Raw genomic sequence first — 19,731 nt, forward strand, 5'->3', positions numbered from 1 at the left:
TGCTCCTTTTGCAGAGAGGTTGCTGTAATGAAGGACTGAGGTTGGAATTCTGGTTTTCACCTTGATTTTGTATAAGTTGAGATAAAGACTTGTAGGATAAGTCATAATGAAAGAGCTGAAAAATTTAAGACACCACATTATACTCAATGTTATGCTGGGATTTATATATCTTTGTGCATACATTCTGCATTTTATTGTAGAATAAGTGTGTTAACTCTTCAGGTATAAAAGTAACAGATTTTTTAGGGAGATATAAGGCCATATGTCCCTTTTAGGTATGTCATTAATTTTTTGCCTATGTAGTGAAGAAGAAACCACCCATCAACACCATGATCCAAGTTTGTCTCATCTGGGAGTACGGAATCTCCATAACCCACAGGCATCACAAATGGCTTCAGAGTCTGGGAGTTAAGGTCAGTTACAAAGAAAAAAAATCACTTTTTACTCATCAAATAGTCAATTTTTTTTGTGACAAGTATTTCTGTTCTTGATCACCTTTCCAGTAATAGCAGGCAGCTAATCTATATTACTCACAGGATATTCCTGTCCAAGTCTAGGGAAATTTTTTTTGCAGCTGCCACATATGTCAGTTTTTGCAGATCTAGAATGCAGAAGTGAGCATGACATCAGTATTTTCAACACCCTGAAGATGTTGGATTTTATTAAGATTTCAACTTTCACTTAAAGAGAGATGAACGACCAGTCCCAACACATTCAGTTCCCTACAGGAACACAAGGTGATGCTGAAGAACAACTTGAAACTAGTGTAGGGAGCTGTTAAAGCGCTTTCCCCCCACTCCCCCCCCAGTGAGGTTGTTAAACCTGAGTTTTTGCCTGTACCACGTAAATAAGGGCTGGAAAAATTTGATTTCACTGGGGCAGTCACAGCTTCTCTGGACAACCTGTGGCAGGGCAGGGCCTCACCCCCCGCACGTGGAGAAATTCCTTCCCAATATCCCATCTAAACTCACCCTCTGGCAATGGGAAGCCATAATAATAAGATTAATTCTGAGGGAACAAATTATAAAACTATTTATTTCTCCCTGACGGAGTCACCTGAAGGGAAACTACAACTCCCGTGATGCCCCGCGGCGGCGTCGCGGAAATGAACCAATCAGGTGAGGGGGGCGCCGGGAGCGGCCAATGGGGAGAAGGCGGACGTTTGAATTTCGGGGCGGGCTGAGGCGGCGCTGCCGTTACTGCGCGAGGCTGAGGGGCGTGAGGGGCGCGCGGAGCCGAAAGGTACGCGAGCCTCAGGGGACGGAGGGGCCCGGGACTGTGAGGGGGGCGCGGGGCCGAGGGCCGACTGTGAGAGGGGCTGAGGAGTGTGAGGTGCGCGGGCTGAGGCGCCGAGGGGTGCGTGGGGGCTGTGAGGGGCTGAGGGGAGGGGCGCGCGCGGAGCCGTGAGGGGCTGAGGGGCGCGCGGGGCTGCGAGAGGCTGAGGGGTACGGGGAGCTGTGAGGGGCGAGAGGGGCGCGGAGCCGTGAGGGATGAGAGGTGCGCGGGGCCGTGAGGGATGAGAGGTGCGCGGGGCCGTGAGGAGCTGAGGGGTGAATGGGGCTGAGGGGCGCGCGGAGCCGTGAGGGGCGAGAGGTACCCGGAGCCCTGAGGGAGCGCGCGGAGCTGCGGGCTGAGACCTCAGTTCCGAGCTCTCATTCACAGAATCTGTTTTGCTTTGTAAATTACCTGTTGGGGATAGTAAGTCGGGAAAAAATACGGCTGCGGACCACAACGGGATATTCGCGGGGAAGAACTTGGCAGAGCGCAAGGTCCCCAGCTAATCGAGCAAAACATTCGGTCAGTGCTGTTACTCTGCGCTCTGCGGCAGAGTGCTGTAGGTAATCTGGTAGCGCAGGGATTTTGCAGCAGTTTTTTTCCAGAACATCATCTGAGCGGCTTGCCCTGCAAACGTCGCCTGCCAGAGGTTCTTCATTGTTAACACTGCCTTTAGTTTCATGTAATTCCCACGGGAGGGAGTTAAAACCCGAAGCCCCTCTAAAAGCTGGGCATCTGAACGGTGTGTTTTGACTGCGCAGTAAATTTGGCGTGAATGGGCTGCTGAAGGGCGGGCCTGCGGAGTTTCGGGTCTGTGTCCTGAGAACGCGTGACGATGGTGTTGTTGTTGATGTTGTTGTTGTTGTTGATGTTGTTGTTGATGTTGTTGTTGTTGTTGTGAGCGCAGGACCGAAGGAGCCGCGGTCATGTCCCAGGAGTGCGGCGATGAGTGGGAGCTGAGCAAGGAGAACGTGCAGCCCCTCAGGCAGGGGCGGGTGATGTCCAGCTTGCAGGAGGCGCTGGCTCAGCAGGACTCCTCCAGCCACACCGCTGTGCAGCTCAAAAAACAGTGGGTGATGTTATAACACCTCCTTCCCCCTTACATTCCTCCCTCCTCCTCATTTTTCTACGTCTTACTCAACCGTACTGATCTCCTAAGCGTTAAAAAAAGGCATAAAAGATGTTTAGTAGCTGATGTCTGTGCTACTGTCACACTCCAGGTGTTTAGAACTACTCGCTGTAGGTGCTGTGTGGTACAGACTGCAACTTTCAGGTTTGCAGGGGAGCATTTAAACAGCCAACACCAGGGAGATTTGGTTGTACTTTTAACTATAATAGTTACAGCTTGGAAAAAATATTTCCAGTGACACACATGTACTTATTGGATGGATAATATTGTCTTTTAGAGAATTTGAATCAGAAATCCGATTTTACTCAGGAGATGACCCTCTGGATGTGTGGGACCGGTAAGTTTCCCTTTTTTTTTTTTTTTTTTTTCAGAAAAAGAGTAGAAAGGTCAGATATCCTTGGAAAAGCAAGGGAAAAGCATTCTAATTTAGAAACTCATTCCAAGTTAAATTCTATAATAGTTTTTGAATAATGTGTTTCAATATTATGCCTATTTTATTTTTTTTTCTAAATCCCCTTAGATTGTACAGAAACTTACTCAGAACTGACTTCCTCTGAACATCTTCCATCTGTAGGTACATCAAGTGGACAGAGCAGACCTTCCCCCAGGGTGGGAAAGATGGAAATCTTGCAGCAGTTTTGGAAAGGGCAGTGAAAGCCCTCAATGAGCAGCAGCAATACTACAAAGATCCTCGTTATCTTAATCTCTGGCTCAAGTTTGTGAGTATTTTCTTAATCCCTCTTGGGTCTGCTTTTCCCGGGGACTTGTCATGTCAGCTGCACAAAGCTAAGCTGATTTTTGTGGCAGCAGAGGCAAAGGATGTTGTACAACAGGTGCAATATTAGAAGTATCCCTCTGCAAAGATGTTACTTTTGAATTTCACTTATTGTTTTTGATGGGATCTTGAGACCTTTTTTAGAGTTGTCATCTTTGGACAGCTGCAGACTCCAGAAGTTTTGTTTTGGAAAAGCTGGTTTGACTAAGTAGAGCTCAAATAATAATTTAAAGAGAAAGGGAGGAGATTTAAAGATATATTTTAGGTGTTATATCTGCCCTACCAGTTATTTTAGCTTCTATTGTCTTGTATCCACATCCTGTATTTGAGCCAAACCAAGCTGAGCATGTTCTGGTCCTTCCCTGTCTCTCCATTGCTGTAATTTTTGTTGTTCTCATCTTTCTAAAGCAGCTTTTCTCCAGGTTTAGCTTCCTGAGCTGATTTACCAGTTCCAAAACTGGCAAGGAATGTGCTGTACTTTATCTAAAGCTGAAATAACTGTTCTCAGGAATGCTAATATGACACAGGTCAATCACTGAATTACCTCAGATTAAAAAAAATAAAAAATCTAGGAAATGGTTGCATGTCCTGGCCTTAGAGCTGCTGCTCTCAGACTTGTATTGAACTCAGGGGGCTCTTGCTGGAGGCATCAGGATGCAGATTTCTGAGCTGGACTCTTTGCAGTCCAGTGGCATTACTGACCTGGGCTCGTTTCAGGGCAATTGCTGTCACGAGCCCTTGGACCTGTACAGTTACCTGTGCAGCCAGGAGATTGGCACCACCCTGGCACTGCTCTACATCACCTGGGCAGAGGCACTGGAGGCCAGAGGGAACTTCAGGAAAGCAGATCTGATATTCCAGGAAGGGCTTCAGCGCAAGGCTGAGCCTTTGGACAAACTCCAGTCCCATCACAGGTGAGGGAACAACTTGCTCTGAGGTGCTTCCCCGGGTACCTGCTAGAAGGTTGTGCTGACTTGTCCCATGTTTTTCTAGGCAGTTTCAGGCCCGCGTTTCTCGGCAGGCACTGCTGGCACTCGAGGAAAGTCCAGATGGAAAAGATGCAGGTCTGCTGGAAATTGCGGAGCCTCAGAGAAGCTCATTGGCAGATCTCAAAGGCAGGGGGAAGAAAAAAGTGAGAGCGCCCATTAGTCGTGTGGGAGATGCAGTTAAAGGTACATTCAAGAGCTGAAACCACCTGTTATTGGAAGAGTTGCATCTTTTTGTTGTGGACTTTGCAATTGAATGCGATCGTTAAAGGTTAATTTGCATAAATCTTCTTGCTTATAGCCACGAACCCGAACAGAAGCGTCCAGCCTCAGACTTCTCTGCAGCTTTCAAATACTCCGGGTTTTGCTGTGTTTGATGAAAATTCAGCCTCTGTAGAGGAGATTCCCACCCTTACAGCACAGTCATGGACAGCACCTCCAGCTCCCAGGGCCAAGGAGAATGAACTCAGTGCAGGACCTTGGAACTCTGGCAGGGTAAGGAGTCTCCAAACAGACTGGGAAAAGAGAGGAAGGTGTGTGTAAGCTGATGACCTCTGATCCCTGAGACAAAGGTCATGTCTTTCTCCCTTGCCTGGGGTTTGTGTCTATTAGTAAATACAGATTTTATAACGGAATCCCAGCATCCCAGAACGGTTTGGGATGGAAAGGACCTTACAGCCCATCCAGTCCCACCCCCACCATGGGCAGGGGCACCTTCCACCAGCCCAGGTTGCTCCAAGCCCCGTCCAACCTGGCCTTGGACACTTCCAGGGATGGGGCAGCCACAGCTTCTCTGGGCAACCTGTGCCAGGGTCTCAGCATCCTCACAGGGTGAGATATTCCTTCCCAATATCTCATCCAAACCCTCCTTCCTTGGGCTGAAAGCCATTCCCCCTTGTCCTGTCACTCCAGGCCCCTGTGAACAGTCCCTCTCCTTCCGAAGACTCTCTGGCTATGCATAACCTATTCAAGTTTAGCAAGCTGAAATTACTAGAAGAGGTTTAAAAAACTCTCTGGAATTATTATATCGAGAAATTATATTTCTTGCAAATTAGAAAAATTAGTAGAGGTGGCCTGCCAAGCTGTTTGGAGGTCAGAAAAGGAATGTGAGAGGGATTCTCTGAGAAGGAAGAGTAAGAGTCAAATTATATTGTAAAATACCACCTGAAGGAAGAACCTGTTGCCTGCCTTACAGAAATAAGGCATGTGCAGCATTCTGCACGTCTGTTTTGAAGTGCTCGTGAGGAAAACAGCAGAGTGGAGATCAAAAGAATTGCAGAACTGCTGTATCAGTGGGATATTTATCCTGACAGTGGGATGACAGAAAGTAGGTTCCAGCAGTTTAAACTAATGCAGGAGACAGGAAAAGAAAGAGCTGTGCTCAGGTGTTTCAGCTCTTCTAGGGAAGAGATCCAGGACATTATCTGAAGGGAATTAACCCTGCAAAATGAAGTTTGTTGTTAGGTGCTCAGATAACCCCCAGTGTTCCCCTGTTCTTTGTAGCTTCGAGAGGAAGAATAGAAAGTAATCAGGTGATAAAAATATTTTAGGTTTCTCAGTATAGAAGTTGTTACAAATGAAGCTTAGGAACAAAAACTAGGATGAGGGGAGGTATGCAAATAGGCTGAAATTCAGGGGAGCTCCAGGAATATTACTCCCAGATACAAAGCAATTTGATTAAATGAATGGAAAAGTTCAGTAAATCACAGGTTTAATTTAGCTTGAGAAGAATGAGGAGGAATTATTAATGCAGAACTTCTTTTATCAGTTGCTTAGGGCTGCTGAACACATTCATTCTGGTCTCCAAATGCTTCTGTATATCTTTTAATGTCTGGCCTTAGAATTCTCTCTGTTCTCCCCTTAATGAAATTTGTTAGATTTAATTAAAAAAATAAAATAAAATATCCTGCTACGAGAAGAAGAGTTGAGGATGTTTAATTCCCCTTCACTCAAGGGTAGAGGAGGAATAACCTTTGGTGAAGGCTTTGAGATGATAAAACCTGCACAGAGGAAAGAAGCTTCTCTAATTGCTGGTGTGAAGATGGCTGAGTAAACAGTTTGGGAAACTTGTTGTGCTGAAGGGTCACAGGGAGTTCAGATCAGCAGATGAGAGGAGTGTGTTGTCAGACTAAACTCTGTTCTCTGAAATACTGGACCTCAGAAACAGTTAAGGGATTTTTGTGGTGTTGGAATGGCCTCTGGAAGGAAAATTTTGAAACCCCTAAGGCTGAAGGTCCTTGGCTGACAGGAGAAGGAATATTATAATACAACTGGGACAATCTTAGCTGGAAAATGAGCACTGAAGCATTTGTGGAAAACAGGCAAAGAGAAACTGGAATACCCACCTTGACCAGAATAACATTCCCTCTCTCTCTATATATATGTGTACATATAATATTCCCTCAGAATAACAGAAACTGGCATGGTGAGGTCACATGGGAGGAGTGTCTGGCTTTTTAGGTGCCAGTGTTCAGCTGATGGGTTGTAACTATTTATGTCTCAGAACGGCAAGAATGTTGGAAAAGTCTGTTAGGTTTAATTCTTTTCTATAACAAACCCTCCAAAGGAGCAGAACAGCAGGGAGAGGGAGCTGCAGAGCCCCGGGAGGTGTGGAGTGCCCAGATGAAGGTTGCAGCTGTTTGTTAACGGTGCCTTTCCTCCCTCAGCGTCCTCGCAGCGCCTCCAACCCCGGCCCGGCAGTGCCCGGCCCCCTGCCCAGCTTCACCCCCTACGTGGACGAGTCAGCTCAGCCTCAGATGATGTGAGTCTTGAGCTGGAGATGGGAACTGCCTTTGGAACTCTAAAAGCTCTTTCCTAAAATTCTGACTTGTTTTGCCAAGTAGTCAAGCCTCTAGAGAGCTACAAGAATTTAAAAATCCGTCAGCCTGGAAGCAATCAGTGCTGCAGCTTGATGGCAGAGGCTCCAGCAGAGGTTGCATAAGGACATGGGAAGTGCTCAGCCAGCACTGCTCATGATGTGGGAGCCGCTGTCATATTTATATGTGCTAATTAGTCTAATAGCTTATCTCAGTGTGTTTGCACAAACCCACAGGTCCCTGTCTTAGGGTGCCCTTTGCTGTGGAACAGCCTCAAATTGAGGCAGACTTAGGGCTGTTTTTCTGTCTTGGGAGCTCTGTGCTCAGCATATCTGGAGTTTTATTCTGAAACAAGCTATCAGAGTTGCCATGACTACAGTGTTGCTTAGGTCGTGGAGGAGTGAGTATGCTGCTTTGCCTGAAATTACCTTCCTGCTTGTGCAGTCTCCCTGAAATTCTAATAAATCCCAGGAGATGGGGTGGTTTTGTTAGAGCAGAGGACTTTTTTTCGCAAAGTTGCTCTACCTTTCTGTGGCTAATGATGGCCAGGGAATACACAGGCTCTTCCTGAGAGAGAAGTGGAAGAGACAATTTGGTATTGCAGTTTCCACAGCTCTGAATTGCACAGAACTGAGGACTGCTGAGAGGTGGTGAACAGCATGGATTTTTCCTGTGGGTTTTGTATGTTCCCTGTGCACTGCAGAATAGCTCTGACCAAGGACATGCCATAGTTGGGTTGAAGAATCTGTAAAAAAATAAATTTCTGTTTAAACTGTTTCTTGCTCCTGAAAGTCAGTGATACCACAGAATTAAATCTCTTGGCATGCTGGTCTCTGAGATGAAGATTTGTTACTTACTTTAGCTCTTTATCCCAGGGAGAGGGAAGGAGTGGGTGGCACTGAACATTATGTAAATTAGCTCTAAGCAACTCAGGCAGAGACTTCGTATGCAGTTTTATATAATGCAGCTGAATGTTTAAAAGTAGATATTTTTCTTTTCTGCCTTTGAGTCCATTTCCTCATGATACCATGGTCACACTAAGTCATGTCTGAAAGTGTTGTGTTGAAACTGTGTGAACATGATGCAAATCATGCCCCCAGCTGTCATCCAGAGGTCTGGGCAGAAGGACCCTGTAGTGATGTTGGTAATGAGCCTCCACATTCCCCAAAAAAGGCTTTAAAAACCCACACGTGAGAAGCACCTCTTTGCCTCCTGATCTCCCATATGGTGAAAGGGCTGGGAGTCCCTTCACACCCAACCAAAATGGATGTCTTGGAGCTGTGCACAGGGCTTTCTTTGGATCTGCTCACCCAGACCACAGCTAACCCAGTTTTTAAGGTCAGTTGTTCAGATCATCTTTTACTGAGGCACAGCTGAGTCAGTCCAGCTGGAGTCAGTTGGAATGCTGCTGCCTGTAAAGCTGTAAAGTGTTGGTTCCTCTCTCCTGACATTACTGGGTAGTGCTTTGAGAAAGCCCTTTCACGCTAAGGAATTGTGACTGGACCTTATTAACTGTTTGGGATTGATTATTGTTTGTTTTGGTTTCTTTATTTATTACCCCCTTTGGAGTTGTATGCTGGCCTTTCATCTGCTGCCATTCCAGTTTTCTGGTTTATTTTTTCTAACAACGGACCATAAGGTCTTTACACTGTTCCAGACTCTGAAATCAGCCCTGTTGCCTCCTGTGCCTGCTTTTCTGTGCTACACTGAAGCACCAGAGAAGCCCAGTAACAAATTGCCGGTTTTCCAGGACTCCGTGCAAAATCGAGCCCAGCATAAACCGCGTGTTGAGCGCTCGCAAACCTGAGAAGGAGGACCCGCTGCAGCGAGTGCAGCACCATCAGCAGGACACTCAGGAGCAGAGGGAGGTGGTGATGTACTGCAAGGACAAGGTTTATGCTGGAGTCGATGAATTCTCTTTGGAAGAGATTCGAGCTGAAATCTACAGGAAGAAAGCGAAAAAGAAAACCGAAGGTGTGTTTCAAAATGGGCTGAAATAAGTAAGGCTTTCAGAGATGGGATCATAACATTATGTTTGCTGCTCTCTGTTATTGCAGCTGCTTTTCTTTTTCTGCTGGAAGAGTTATTTAACTGCTCTGAGGTACACAGACAGCTGACATGTCTGACAGCTTTGCATTCAAGCTGTGGAACAGGGAAAGACCCCTTTACAAATAATTTAGGCTTTAGCCACCAACTGTATGTTAAATATGCATTGGGCCTTACAAGCTTTTCTTCCTTAGAGGAAATGCAAGCCATAGCACAGAAGAAGGAAGAAATACAAAGGCAAATTGAGGAGCTGGAGAAGAAATTGAAAGAAGATGACAAGCAGCAACAACCACGTGAACAGGTATTGTCCTCACTTAACTGTTCTTTTACAAAAAGCTGCTTACGTGTGTCTGTAACAGTTGTAGGATTACTAAAATCTCCTGTGAAAGTTATACAGGGTTGCAAAGAGTAAAATTCTGTAACTACACTATGCAATAAAAATGGACTTTGTTTCATGACAGTAAACTAAGTACTAATAAAAATGGCTAAAGACAACTAATGACCCACCCAGGGTTATCATAGTAATAGTTTTGGAACCTTTTTTCATGGCTTGTGATTCCATCCCTGTAGAACCAAAACACGGTTTTGTTTCTCTAGGCAGCAGAGATAAGGGAAGCTTTGGCACCTTTGGGCCTGCAAGGATTTACTTCTTCCAGTGCAACAGAAGCTGGGGAGAAGCAGCTTCAGTGGCAAAGGTAATAGAGGGTTTTCTTTGCCAGCAACGAGAAGGTTTTTGGGGATAAGTCAGGAGTAACATGGATCACTGCCAGCCTATTTCTGCAGGCAGAGGGGAACAGACTCCTCTGTCAGCCTGCAGCCAGGATCTGCCCTCTCTCTCTCTCTCTCTCAATATTTTTGATTATGGGATCTTAACTTCTTGCAGGTAGCATACGTTGCCTTTTTTATGGAGTTTACTTCTATTTTGTGAAGGTCTGTAAAGTATAAGAAACAAGTTTATATCTTTTTTGCAGTGAGTTCCATGTCTGTGAAGATACTCAGCTACATAAACCATCTTGTCCTGAGGGTAAGTATCAAATTTTTTTTACCACTAAGGAGAAGGCTTTGTAAAAGGGGGAAGTGTTTTTTTATATGAATAGCAAGACTGCAGCAAACTAAAAACAAAAGTCTAGGTGGGTTAAAAGAATGAAAATGAGAAGGTTCCACGAGTGCCTTTAACCATATTCAGCAGATTGAGTATCTGAGGCCAGAGAATGTCACTGTTTGAAAGGACGTTTGAGCAGAAGAGCTTTTTGCTTTCAATAGCTGGAGAGCTTTTTTCAAGCTTTCACATTGGCAGTCCCACTAAAATCTCAAAAGAGTTTAATGCTACCATCAGACTGTTACTATCTTAAGTCCTTTTGCCTCAGAGGATTCTCTGGAGGAATACAGCCAGAAGTTGTGTGTTTTTCTCTTGGGGAAGTTTTGTTGTTGGGAAGGATGTGTGCTGAAAAACTTACTTTTGACCCGAATTAACTCCTGGTGCTGTTGACAGAGGTTATCCCGACTCCTGATGTATCCCCAGACATCCACAGTGGAAATGTGCTTTTAGACCCTGAGGAGGAACAGAGAGATGAGGCCAGCCTTCCAAAAGAAGGTACCAATTCTGATACAGTCTAAAAAGAGCAAGCTAGCTCACATAATATGGTGGTAAAGGTGTGGTTCAGTAATGGGACAAAACCAAGCCTTTTTTAATGGGGTTCCTTAAATGCCAGCTCTGTAATTTCCTGCTAGGACCAGCATTTTTAAAATCATGTGTTAAATATTTTAAGTAGTGTTGGATACACTGTTGTGGAAAAACTGTTGATATGACAGAGCCTCCTGGTTTTTCTTTACAGATGTAGGTCTGCTTCCCCCACTGGCTCCTGCTCCGTTTTTCTCTATATTTGATGAATCCTCTACTTTAACAAATCAGAATATAAGGTAGAAATATTCAAGACCTAGATTTCAGAGGGAGGGAACACCTGAAATATCAAACCATTTTCTGTAGCTTCTGAAATAACTGCTTCTTGCAAGGGTGTGGGGTGGCATTTTGTTTTGTTTATATTGCTTTTTTTTATTTCATTACTCAGAGTCCATGATGAGGAAATACTCTTCTGTTGTTCTTCCTCAGCCTAGAACTTTTTAAGCTGCTATGTAAACTTTCTTCATTTTGGAGAGTTGTATAAATTGCAGTTAACTGGCAGTTCTGTGCTAGAAAAATATAGATTGAAATTGTCGGTAGATAAAAACTCTTGAGGAATCTGCTCTAATAAGTATTTAATTGAGTGTAACTTTGTCTTAGTTGTTCTGCAGATCATACCCAGACGAGTGCCCGTCGCCCTCTCGCTGTTCGTAAACCTTTGGCCTCTCTGGCAGCAAAGGAAAACGCCTCAGCAGAAACCTGTGTAAGGACACAGCCTGCCCACAGCACAGCCCCTGCCCAGGAGGAGCCAGCACTGCCTGTCCTGCTGACACACCGACCTGAGGGGCAGTTAGCAGGGATTCCAAACTGCTGTCTGGCATGGCAGGGCTTGAATTGGGGCATGTTAAGATTATACTGGAAATTCGTGGTTTTATTAGGCTTAAGGAGATGATGGTAGGGAAGTCATTAGTGGCCAGAGCGAAAGATACATTATGGAAGGTGGTTGGGTGGAAGAAAGGGGAGAGAGAAATATTCACCTTTTAAATAAATTAAAGAAAAAAATGTCATAAAATGTACAGGCTTTTCACTGTCTCTTCCTGCTTTTCTTAAGGATGAGCTGAATGGAATCGAACCTTTGACTGAGGATGCAATTGTGTCAGGCTCCTACAAGAACAAACCCCTTTGTGCCAACCCAGAAGACACGTGTGACTTCAACAGGGCTGCCCACCTGGCCTCGACGCCCTTTCACGGGCTGGGGGCTCAGAGAGTCCCAGCTCCTGCTTTCTCCCAGAGTGGCCTGAAGGAGGATAGTCCAGAATCCAAGAGTGCACCTCTGGAGCAGGAAACGCTGGTGTGTGAGGGAGCCTACAGGGAAGCTCTGTGTGTAAATAAACTGAGGTAATTAACAGCAAAGTACCCTAAACCCTGTGTGTCTTTCACAGTTGTGGTTTTACTGTGGTTCTGTTGCTGCAGAAACAGTTTTCTGAATAGACCAGGATATTCCAAAGACAGCCATTTTTCTAGCTTAGGGTCTACTCTGCCTTGAGCAGATCCAAGAGGCAGGAGCAAGCCCACTTGGCTTTTCAGCATTAGTGCTCTGGGCCTTAACTCCATGCTTTTACCAAATAACTTGCAAAGTAATTAATAAATGCATTCTATCTTGGTTATCAGACATGAAAAGCAGAGTCATCAGTTCCTTTCATACTCGTAGGCTTCTGCAGTTATTTTAAGTATATAAGATGCATCTGGTGACTATAATTTAGTTCTTCTACAGAGGAGGGAAGCTGGAGAGAAGAAAAAAACTGGCAAACAACCTTCTTTTTTATCCTTGTAAACCAAAAAAGCATCTTATATGGGGGTTTCTTAATTTAGAGCTGAGTTGGTTTTGCTGGCTGTTAGTATGTAAACACATATACCACGCCAAGGTGTTTGTTTACTTGGGAAGCTCCCTGGAAACCATGCTGAGTATAATTAGGCAGAGTTATTTCCCACCCAACCCTTCACTGCTTTAAAAGCCCTGAAATGTGGTAGCGAGACGAGGAATAAATATTCAGTATGTCTTCTATGGTAGCAGTCAGATTTAGTGGAAGAGGAGATAAAAAGTCATCTGTAGACTAAGATTCCGAGTATAAACAACCATCAGAGCCAGAATGAAGCTCTGACGTGACTTTTGGTTTTCCACTAAGGCTGGGAAAGGATTTCTTTGTTAATTAAATGTGGAAGTGCACAGTATCCTCCCCTGGTCACTGGGCTGGCATTATCTCAAACCTGTATGTTCTGGCAGTCTGAACAGCTGCTGACTTTATTTCCAGCCCCATCATGGAAACAAGCCTGGAAGACACTCGCTCGTCAGGTTCTTCAGTCTCAGGAGGTTCTCTGTCCTCTGTTACACAAACATCTGCTATTAAATACCTGCATATCCCTGAGAAACTGGAGCTGGCTCAGAGCCTGCCTGCTGAAACAGCTCCTGATGCTGGAGGTGTCTGTGGAAATGCTCCTGGTTAGTACTAAACCAAGTTTCACTCACAACAAATAACTTGCAGCTGTCACTAAACATGTTTCTTCTTGTCCTTCCTATGTCCCACTCTGCTTCCTGTGTGTTTCCCATTGCTGTGACTTGTGCCTGAACTTGTGTCCCCTGTGGGAAGCAGCAGAGAGGTGCAGCACAGAATGCTTGTCAGCATCCAAAACATGGAAATATTAAGGGGACAGAAGTTCTTAAGGTAGTAAAACAGGGAGTGTGTAGGAATAATGAGGTCAAATTCTGAAAGGAAAAGTTGGGACTGGAGGGCAGTGAGAACTTCTAAGACAGCTTTGGTTTGGTTTGTCTTGTTTTTTTCTCTGTAATGATACTGTGTCTCTGCTGATGTGCTGATAACTGCTACTTTGAAAAAGGGGAATTTGAAATCTAGTGAAAGTTGCAGAATTTTGGTGTAAATTTGCACTTTTAACTGTGCTGTAAAGTGTGGTGCTGTTTCACAGTACATTTCTTACTCCTATTGAAGGAAAACAATACTGGTACTTGAATAGTCAATTTATTTTTCTTCTATCTAAAAGCCCTTGTTTCTCTCTGTTCTGAATATTTATATTACAGTTAGAACAGGAGTGGTCACAAAAGGCCTTTGAAATCTGGCCTACAGAATTAGGTGTATGTGGCATGATGGTTTTTCAAGGTGTTTAAACTGCTTTAACTCCTTTGATTTTGACTTATGATGCTTTAATTAGAATTGTGTATCTGAAAATTCTCAGTGTATCTACTCTGGAGAAGAATGTTCTTGTGTGCCTGTAGACCTGGGACCTGGAATGAAAACACAATTCCTACATGGAATTATCTTATGTGTCTTCCAGGAGGTAAAAGCCACGAAATTTTTAATATTGCAGTGAGCAACAGTGTTGGAGTCCAGCTTTGTTTTCCTTTTCTTCCATAAAACCCCTGCTGTAATTAAAGGACTGAATTTCACTAAACCCCCCTTCATTTGAAAATCCTAAACTGATCACTTACTCTGGGCATAGATTTAAAACAAGGAGTGTTGATTTGCAGAATGACTTCTGCTGTGGCTGAATTAATTCAGAGCTTTGTCTCTTGTGGAAGATATATTTTGCATGATGCTGCAGGAGACTCCTTGAGACGTGAGTCTGTGAGGTGGTTGTAAAGAGGAGTGTCACATTCACTTCACAAACTGTTGGGAGGAGGTGAAGGTGAACAGTAAATCAGAATGTGGACAGAAAGCTTCCAGTATCTGGGGTACTTTTACTGACAGAGGTAATCCAATGGCACAGACTCATTACTGAGTTTCAGCTCACCTTGCTGTTCCTTGCCTTCCTAGGGGATGACGTGGCTCAGTTCCTGTGGAGTGCTGAGCAGCGTAAAAAGCTCTTGGATCCTGTGCCAGAATCACTGGCTGCTTCTCCAGATTTTTACTTGGAGCCTGGAGCTCTGCCTGGCATGGAGGTTGAGAAGGACATTGAGCTGGGTAGGTGTGCCAGAGCCTCTGCAGTGCTGGGGATCTGTTTGTGTTCTCGTTGGGTTGAACTGTGGTTCATGTTCGCCCTCAGAGTTGGATGTGAGCACCACCCAGCTCTCCACACTGGGGAATAACTTGGGAATGTCTGTTTGCTGTGACAGCTTATGAATGTAAACTTTCATCCCAGGGCATGAGACTTACTGCATCAAATGGGAATACTGGAGCAATGAGGAATACAAAATGTTTTTCGCCATTCCAGCTAACCTTTTCCAGTTGGATGCAAAGGGATTTGCAATAAAGGTAACACACACGATGGTTATTGTACAAGAATTGTGAAATGGTAAAATCTCATCCATTAATACATAAAATGTAGTAAGTCTGGCCTTCATTTCTGAATTCCATACATGAAGTTTGCTGCTTCGAGTCCTATTTCTAATTGTGGGTATAGATTAAAAGTTTCTGGCTGTGGAAAACGCCTTCCTTAGTGAAGTGGGAGAGGAAGAAAAAGGCTGAGAAGAATATGAAGATGAATAATTTTCATTTTATTCCAAAAATAAACGTCCTTCTTACGTACCTTGTCGTAGGTGTATTCTCAGCCTGTGCCTTGGGATTTTTATATCACCCTGGAGTTACAGAGGCGTCTGAAGGCTGACTTTGACCAGAGCTTCAGTGGGAGCTGCAGCTGCCACCTGTACCGGGATGGCTGTGCCGTGGTGCACAGGGACATCAACCGCTTCACGCTCGGGGTCAGTACAGGCTGGAGGGCACAGGGACTCTTGCTTGGCTACAGTAGTGACTTTGGCTGAAGAGCTTCCCCTGGTTAATCCTGCACTCTGGATCCTCTGGGTTTTATCCATATACAAATCAGGGCTGTCTGTTGTAGCCTCCCTTGGGTTTGGTTTCTCATCCGTAGATCATGTGCTTCTCAGAAGATGATCTTGAACAAATTATTCACATTTTCTGTCTTTGTGAAAGAAAAAGGACCTGAACCAAGAACCACATGTTATTCCAAACAAGATTTGCATCTAAAACTGTTGTTTAACTTTACCTGTTTCAATAAGTTCCCATCTGCTATAGCAAGGTCATAGCGTTTAATGTCTTGCTGAAGGATTTATATTTTAAATAAAGTCTTGTAAGTGCATTTTGAATTGTTGTGTATAAATAGGATAGAAACTAAATAGTGATTTCAGTCTTGAGTTCAATTTTCTCCTCCTGATCTTTTGTCCACTTTTGAATAATAATGTCTCCTAGGAGCTCATGGCTCTTGTAATTCTGCGTGGGCTGGTCATGGGCAAAATCTGATTATACTGAATTTAGGGTGGGACTGTTATCTCTGTACAGTTGAGTAATGAAAAAAAAGGTGAGCTATAAATACTCGACCTAATCTGAGGTAGAATGGCCCAGAGATACATGTTTACTGTCTCTTTCCAGGATGTTATCCGTGGCCGCAAGTCCATCACGGAGGAAGTCATCTTCCTGGTTGTTTATAACCTTCTGGGTGTGGTAGAGAAGCTGCACAAGGCTGAGATTGTCCATGGAGATCTGAGGCCAGAGGTGTTCTTTCTGGGAGACAGGTTTGTCTCTGGGTGTGGGTGTGGGGGTACAGAGCACTCACTGCAGCTACAGCTCTCGTGCTGCTCTCATTTCTCCTCCTTAGCTGGGGGGCTGGTTTTGCAGTCCAGGTATTTTAGGCTCTAGCATATTCTGGAAACAGTGAAAACACTTTGTTTAGGAATAAACCTTTCTATAGAAGGTTTACACAGTGATGTTGTAAAACTTGTGCTAAGCAAAATGGTGTTGCTGTTGCCTGTGTTTTCAAGCTTCTACCTTACCGGATGTTTAGTGTACTGGACCTCTAACTGGATATGGAAACTTGCCTTTGGTTTTACATATCTGAAAACCAGGAAATTAGAAGACAAAGGACAGGTGGGACTGGAATATCCAGACACCCTTAAACAGACTGCTCAGCTTCCTCTGCAGTCCAGCTTGTACCTTGATGCACAGATCTAGTTTTCTTCTTGAAGCTCTTTCCCATATTATGTTAACAAAGTCTCATATCCCATGGAATGTGATCTGTGAACTAAGTGTGGGAAGCCAGTAACCAGAATGTCTAATGAATCAGGTAGAATTCCATTACATAAATTCACTGAGGCTGTTCTTGGTTATCCCTGATACGTTAGAAATAGCTATTAACTTTAAATTTACTTAGAGCCTGCAGCCATCTAACATGCACACCCCCAAGATTTTTTATTTAGAATTTCTTTGTGATTATTTTATTAATAACTTATTTATATTATTTACTTAATTGTAAATTACATACATACACACTGAAACTCTCATATTTTCTTCACACCCTACAATGGGTTGTCTTGCACATCCCTTAGGGTGCTGCATCCTGTTTTGGAAGTCACTGATCTAACAGTGGCTTGATGGGCTTGGATATCTTCGGCTGGATTTCTCTGTGGCAAATAAAAAAAACCCCAGCTGCTAAGAAGTTAGGATAGTGGTTTGGATTTTTTAAGATAACTAAAGGACAAGTGCACAGTATAAATTAAAAAATATGCTCAGCACACAAATCTGTAAGAAGAATAGTAGTGAGAGCTGTGGTCTGTGGATATTGTTGGCTTGGCAGTCCTAGATACAGATACTCCTCCCTGCCCTTCTTGTTTGTCCTCTCTCTCCTCTAGACCAGGAAAGGTTTGTTAAAGCATTATCAAGCCTAATTATTTTTTGTATGAAGCATTCTGAGATCCTGAAGGAGAGGGATGAGTGCTAAGCACTGCACTATTGTCCTATTGCACAGACTGTGTTTGGATAACTGTGACCAATATTAAAACAGCAGCATCCTCAACTCTTTGGCTTTCCCATGGGTCACTCTGGAGACTCCAGTGTCACCCCTGGCTCCAGGCTGCCAGCTGCTCCTGTCCAGGGGCAGCCCTTGCAGCAGTTCTGAAGGCAGCCATCAGAGGGGAGCATTGACATGGCTAAGACTCACCTTCACTGCACTGTTAAATTAATTACAGAAGGAAAAAGTTTGTTGGATTGTCTTGTGCTTCACGTGCTTCCTCTGCTCAGGATCTGTGATGCCTTTGCTAACGAGGACATGGCAAGTGCTCTGAAGGTGGTGGATTTCTCTCACAGTCTGGATTTGAGGTTGCAGTCTCGAGTGAGCTTGTGCAACAGCTTTCCCATATCTCAGACCCCTCATGGGCAGCAGCTTCTGGCAGCAAGTTCTCTTCCTTATCAGGTGAGTCTCTGTTTAGCAGGACATCTTAGTTTCTGTGTTTCCTTTGCAAAAATCTATTTTCTTAGGTTGCAATTTTCAAGTGCTGTGGAAAGCTCTGACCAATAAATACTGAATTTGACACCTGATAGAATCTTTGGCATTAAGTGAAGGGGACTAGCAGCACTGTTGAGAGTCTGTGACTACTGTATTTATTTAGAAACCTACAATAAAAACAGAAGTTTACTTCTTGAAGTTTTCTTGCTTAACAGTCTCTGGAAGATTCTGGTGCAAAGACCAATCCGGACTTAAGTGTGTGAAAGCACCAACAGCAGAAAACTGTAGTGGATTGCAGAGAGTGACAGGCATTGAACTTTGTGATGTTTGTTGTGATTACAGGTGGACTTGGTTGGCATTGCAGATATAGTCCATTTGATGCTGTTTGGGGATCATATCCAGGTCTATCAGGAGAATTCCATCTGGAAAATCAGCCAAAACCTACCAAAGTAAGTCCTTTTGCAGAGGAGGCTGCTGGGGAAGAACAGACATCTAACTTCATTTTCCTTACAGTGGTACCATCCTCAGAGCTTAGAACACACAACTTGGGGCTGTTGCTGCCAAAAAGTGTTAGTTCTGTGGGGACTGAAACTGGGGAGCTGTTGGACTTGTTCACTGGTGGCCTTAATGCTTAGGAGGCAATTCTAAGCTGAATACGAACAGTCCAGTGAAGATGATTTTGCTTTTTCCATCCTTTCGGACCACACTGCCTTAGTCTCTCTGTTTGCACCTCACAGACCAAGCTTGGAAAAGTTGATAAGTGGGTGGGTGGTGAGGGGAAAGAAAAGATCCCATGAGCATGTTGCTCTAGGAGTGGATTTAGTTTGGTTTGCTCTTTTTTCATTCTGCTGAGACAGAGGCCAGGGCTGTCTGTAACAGTAGCAGAAACAATTTACTACGTGCACAGGAAGGAAAAGAATTTACAACTGTCATTCAAGATGCAAGTGCAAACAGCTTCTTTTTGGAAGCTGCTCTTTGTCCTCAGGTATTAATTGCTACTGCTCTCTTTTAGGCACGTGTTTTGGCTGTTAAGATTGCTCTGCCTTCCTCTGCCCTTTTTTGGTTCCTAGGTTGTTCATGTTCTTAGTCACATCCTGCAGCATCCTCTGCCTTGGCATTTCCTAAGGATTTTCCAGAACTCTCCCCCCCATGACAGCAGTTGCTGTGTTCAGGGTCATGGGTACTGGTTGCACTGCCTGTGTGGGTACACTCCTGAAAGCACTTCCTTAAGGAAACCTTGTGCCAGTGTGGAGCTGTCCAGTTCCCTAGCAACCTGCACTGCTCACACCTCCCAGCTGGTTGTGTTCAGCCTTTGGAAAAAGCCTCATGGGCTGCTGTGTACAGGGGGGGAAATGGCCTTTTTTTTATTTACTGGTTTTCTAACTGATTCTTTTTTAATTCTGCAAGAGATTAAACTGAGCTACTGCAGATGAAGCCACACAAGGCCCGAGTTGAGAAGGTTGGAACATGGTGTTGGGGACCTGATCAGGATGTGGGTATGGGAAAAATAGCAATAACTCTCGGGATAACTGGAGCAGGAGGAGTAGTAAGTCTGAATTTGGGAGGATAGGGCTGGCTGTCATTGGAGTTTGGAGGGGAGGGGTCAATTGGAAAGGAATTGCAGTAAAAGCTGGTGACACTGGATCAAAACAATTATGATTCTGATAGAGGTAGAACTTAAAGGGAGACTTGCCAGAAGAGGAGTGAGACCTGGAAAGGGCTAGAGGAGATGAAGGAAGAAGTTGAGCATGAGTTCTGTGGAGCTGGAACCAGGCTGGAATGGCTCATTGCTCACCTGGGTGCATCAGTTCATAACTTGGAAGTTATAAGGAATTTCT

General features: G+C 44.4%; 1 protein-coding gene and 1 long non-coding RNA gene across 9 annotated transcripts in view; one reads left to right on the plus strand and one right to left on the minus strand.

Moving 5' to 3' along the window:
* LOC113956031 lies at positions 1 to 1,089 on the minus strand. Its single transcript, XR_003530723.1, has 3 exons — positions 972 to 1,089; positions 535 to 601; positions 1 to 115 (listed from the first exon to the last, which is right to left on the minus strand). It is a non-coding gene; the product is annotated as an uncharacterized LOC113956031 (long non-coding RNA).
* Positions 1,057 to 19,731, plus strand: part of BUB1B (BUB1 mitotic checkpoint serine/threonine kinase B) — a 27,721-nt gene continuing 9,046 nt past the window's right edge. For 2 of the 8 annotated variants that reach the window (XR_003530712.1, XM_027662097.1), the window contains exons 1-24: positions 1,154 to 1,242; positions 2,183 to 2,344; positions 2,682 to 2,741; positions 2,979 to 3,123; positions 3,897 to 4,093; positions 4,173 to 4,351; positions 4,467 to 4,660; positions 6,832 to 6,926; positions 8,732 to 8,955; positions 9,222 to 9,328; positions 9,625 to 9,722; positions 9,999 to 10,051; positions 10,520 to 10,621; positions 10,863 to 10,947; positions 11,309 to 11,411; positions 11,760 to 12,046; positions 12,961 to 13,148; positions 13,300 to 13,339; positions 14,474 to 14,622; positions 14,801 to 14,913; positions 15,198 to 15,359; positions 16,045 to 16,187; positions 17,689 to 17,860; positions 18,236 to 18,342. Coding sequence is in view for 7 of the 8 variants with exons in the window: in XM_027662097.1 (XP_027517898.1) it covers positions 2,202 to 2,344; positions 2,682 to 2,741; positions 2,979 to 3,123; positions 3,897 to 4,093; positions 4,173 to 4,351; positions 4,467 to 4,660; positions 6,832 to 6,926; positions 8,732 to 8,955; positions 9,222 to 9,328; positions 9,625 to 9,722; positions 9,999 to 10,051; positions 10,520 to 10,621; positions 10,863 to 10,947; positions 11,309 to 11,411; positions 11,760 to 12,046; positions 12,961 to 13,148; positions 13,300 to 13,339; positions 14,474 to 14,622; positions 14,801 to 14,913; positions 15,198 to 15,359; positions 16,045 to 16,187; positions 17,689 to 17,860; positions 18,236 to 18,342 (3,146 nt within the window). In the remaining variant the exon portion in view is untranslated. The other 6 variants (XM_027662098.1, XM_027662100.1, XM_027662103.1 and 3 more) reach the window with 6 other exon arrangements.

Source organism: Corapipo altera, unplaced genomic scaffold (genome assembly GCF_003945725.1).
Source record: "Corapipo altera isolate COAL_440 unplaced genomic scaffold, ASM394572v1 RXGC01000072.1, whole genome shotgun sequence".
Taxonomy (NCBI): domain Eukaryota; kingdom Metazoa; phylum Chordata; class Aves; order Passeriformes; family Pipridae; genus Corapipo; species Corapipo altera.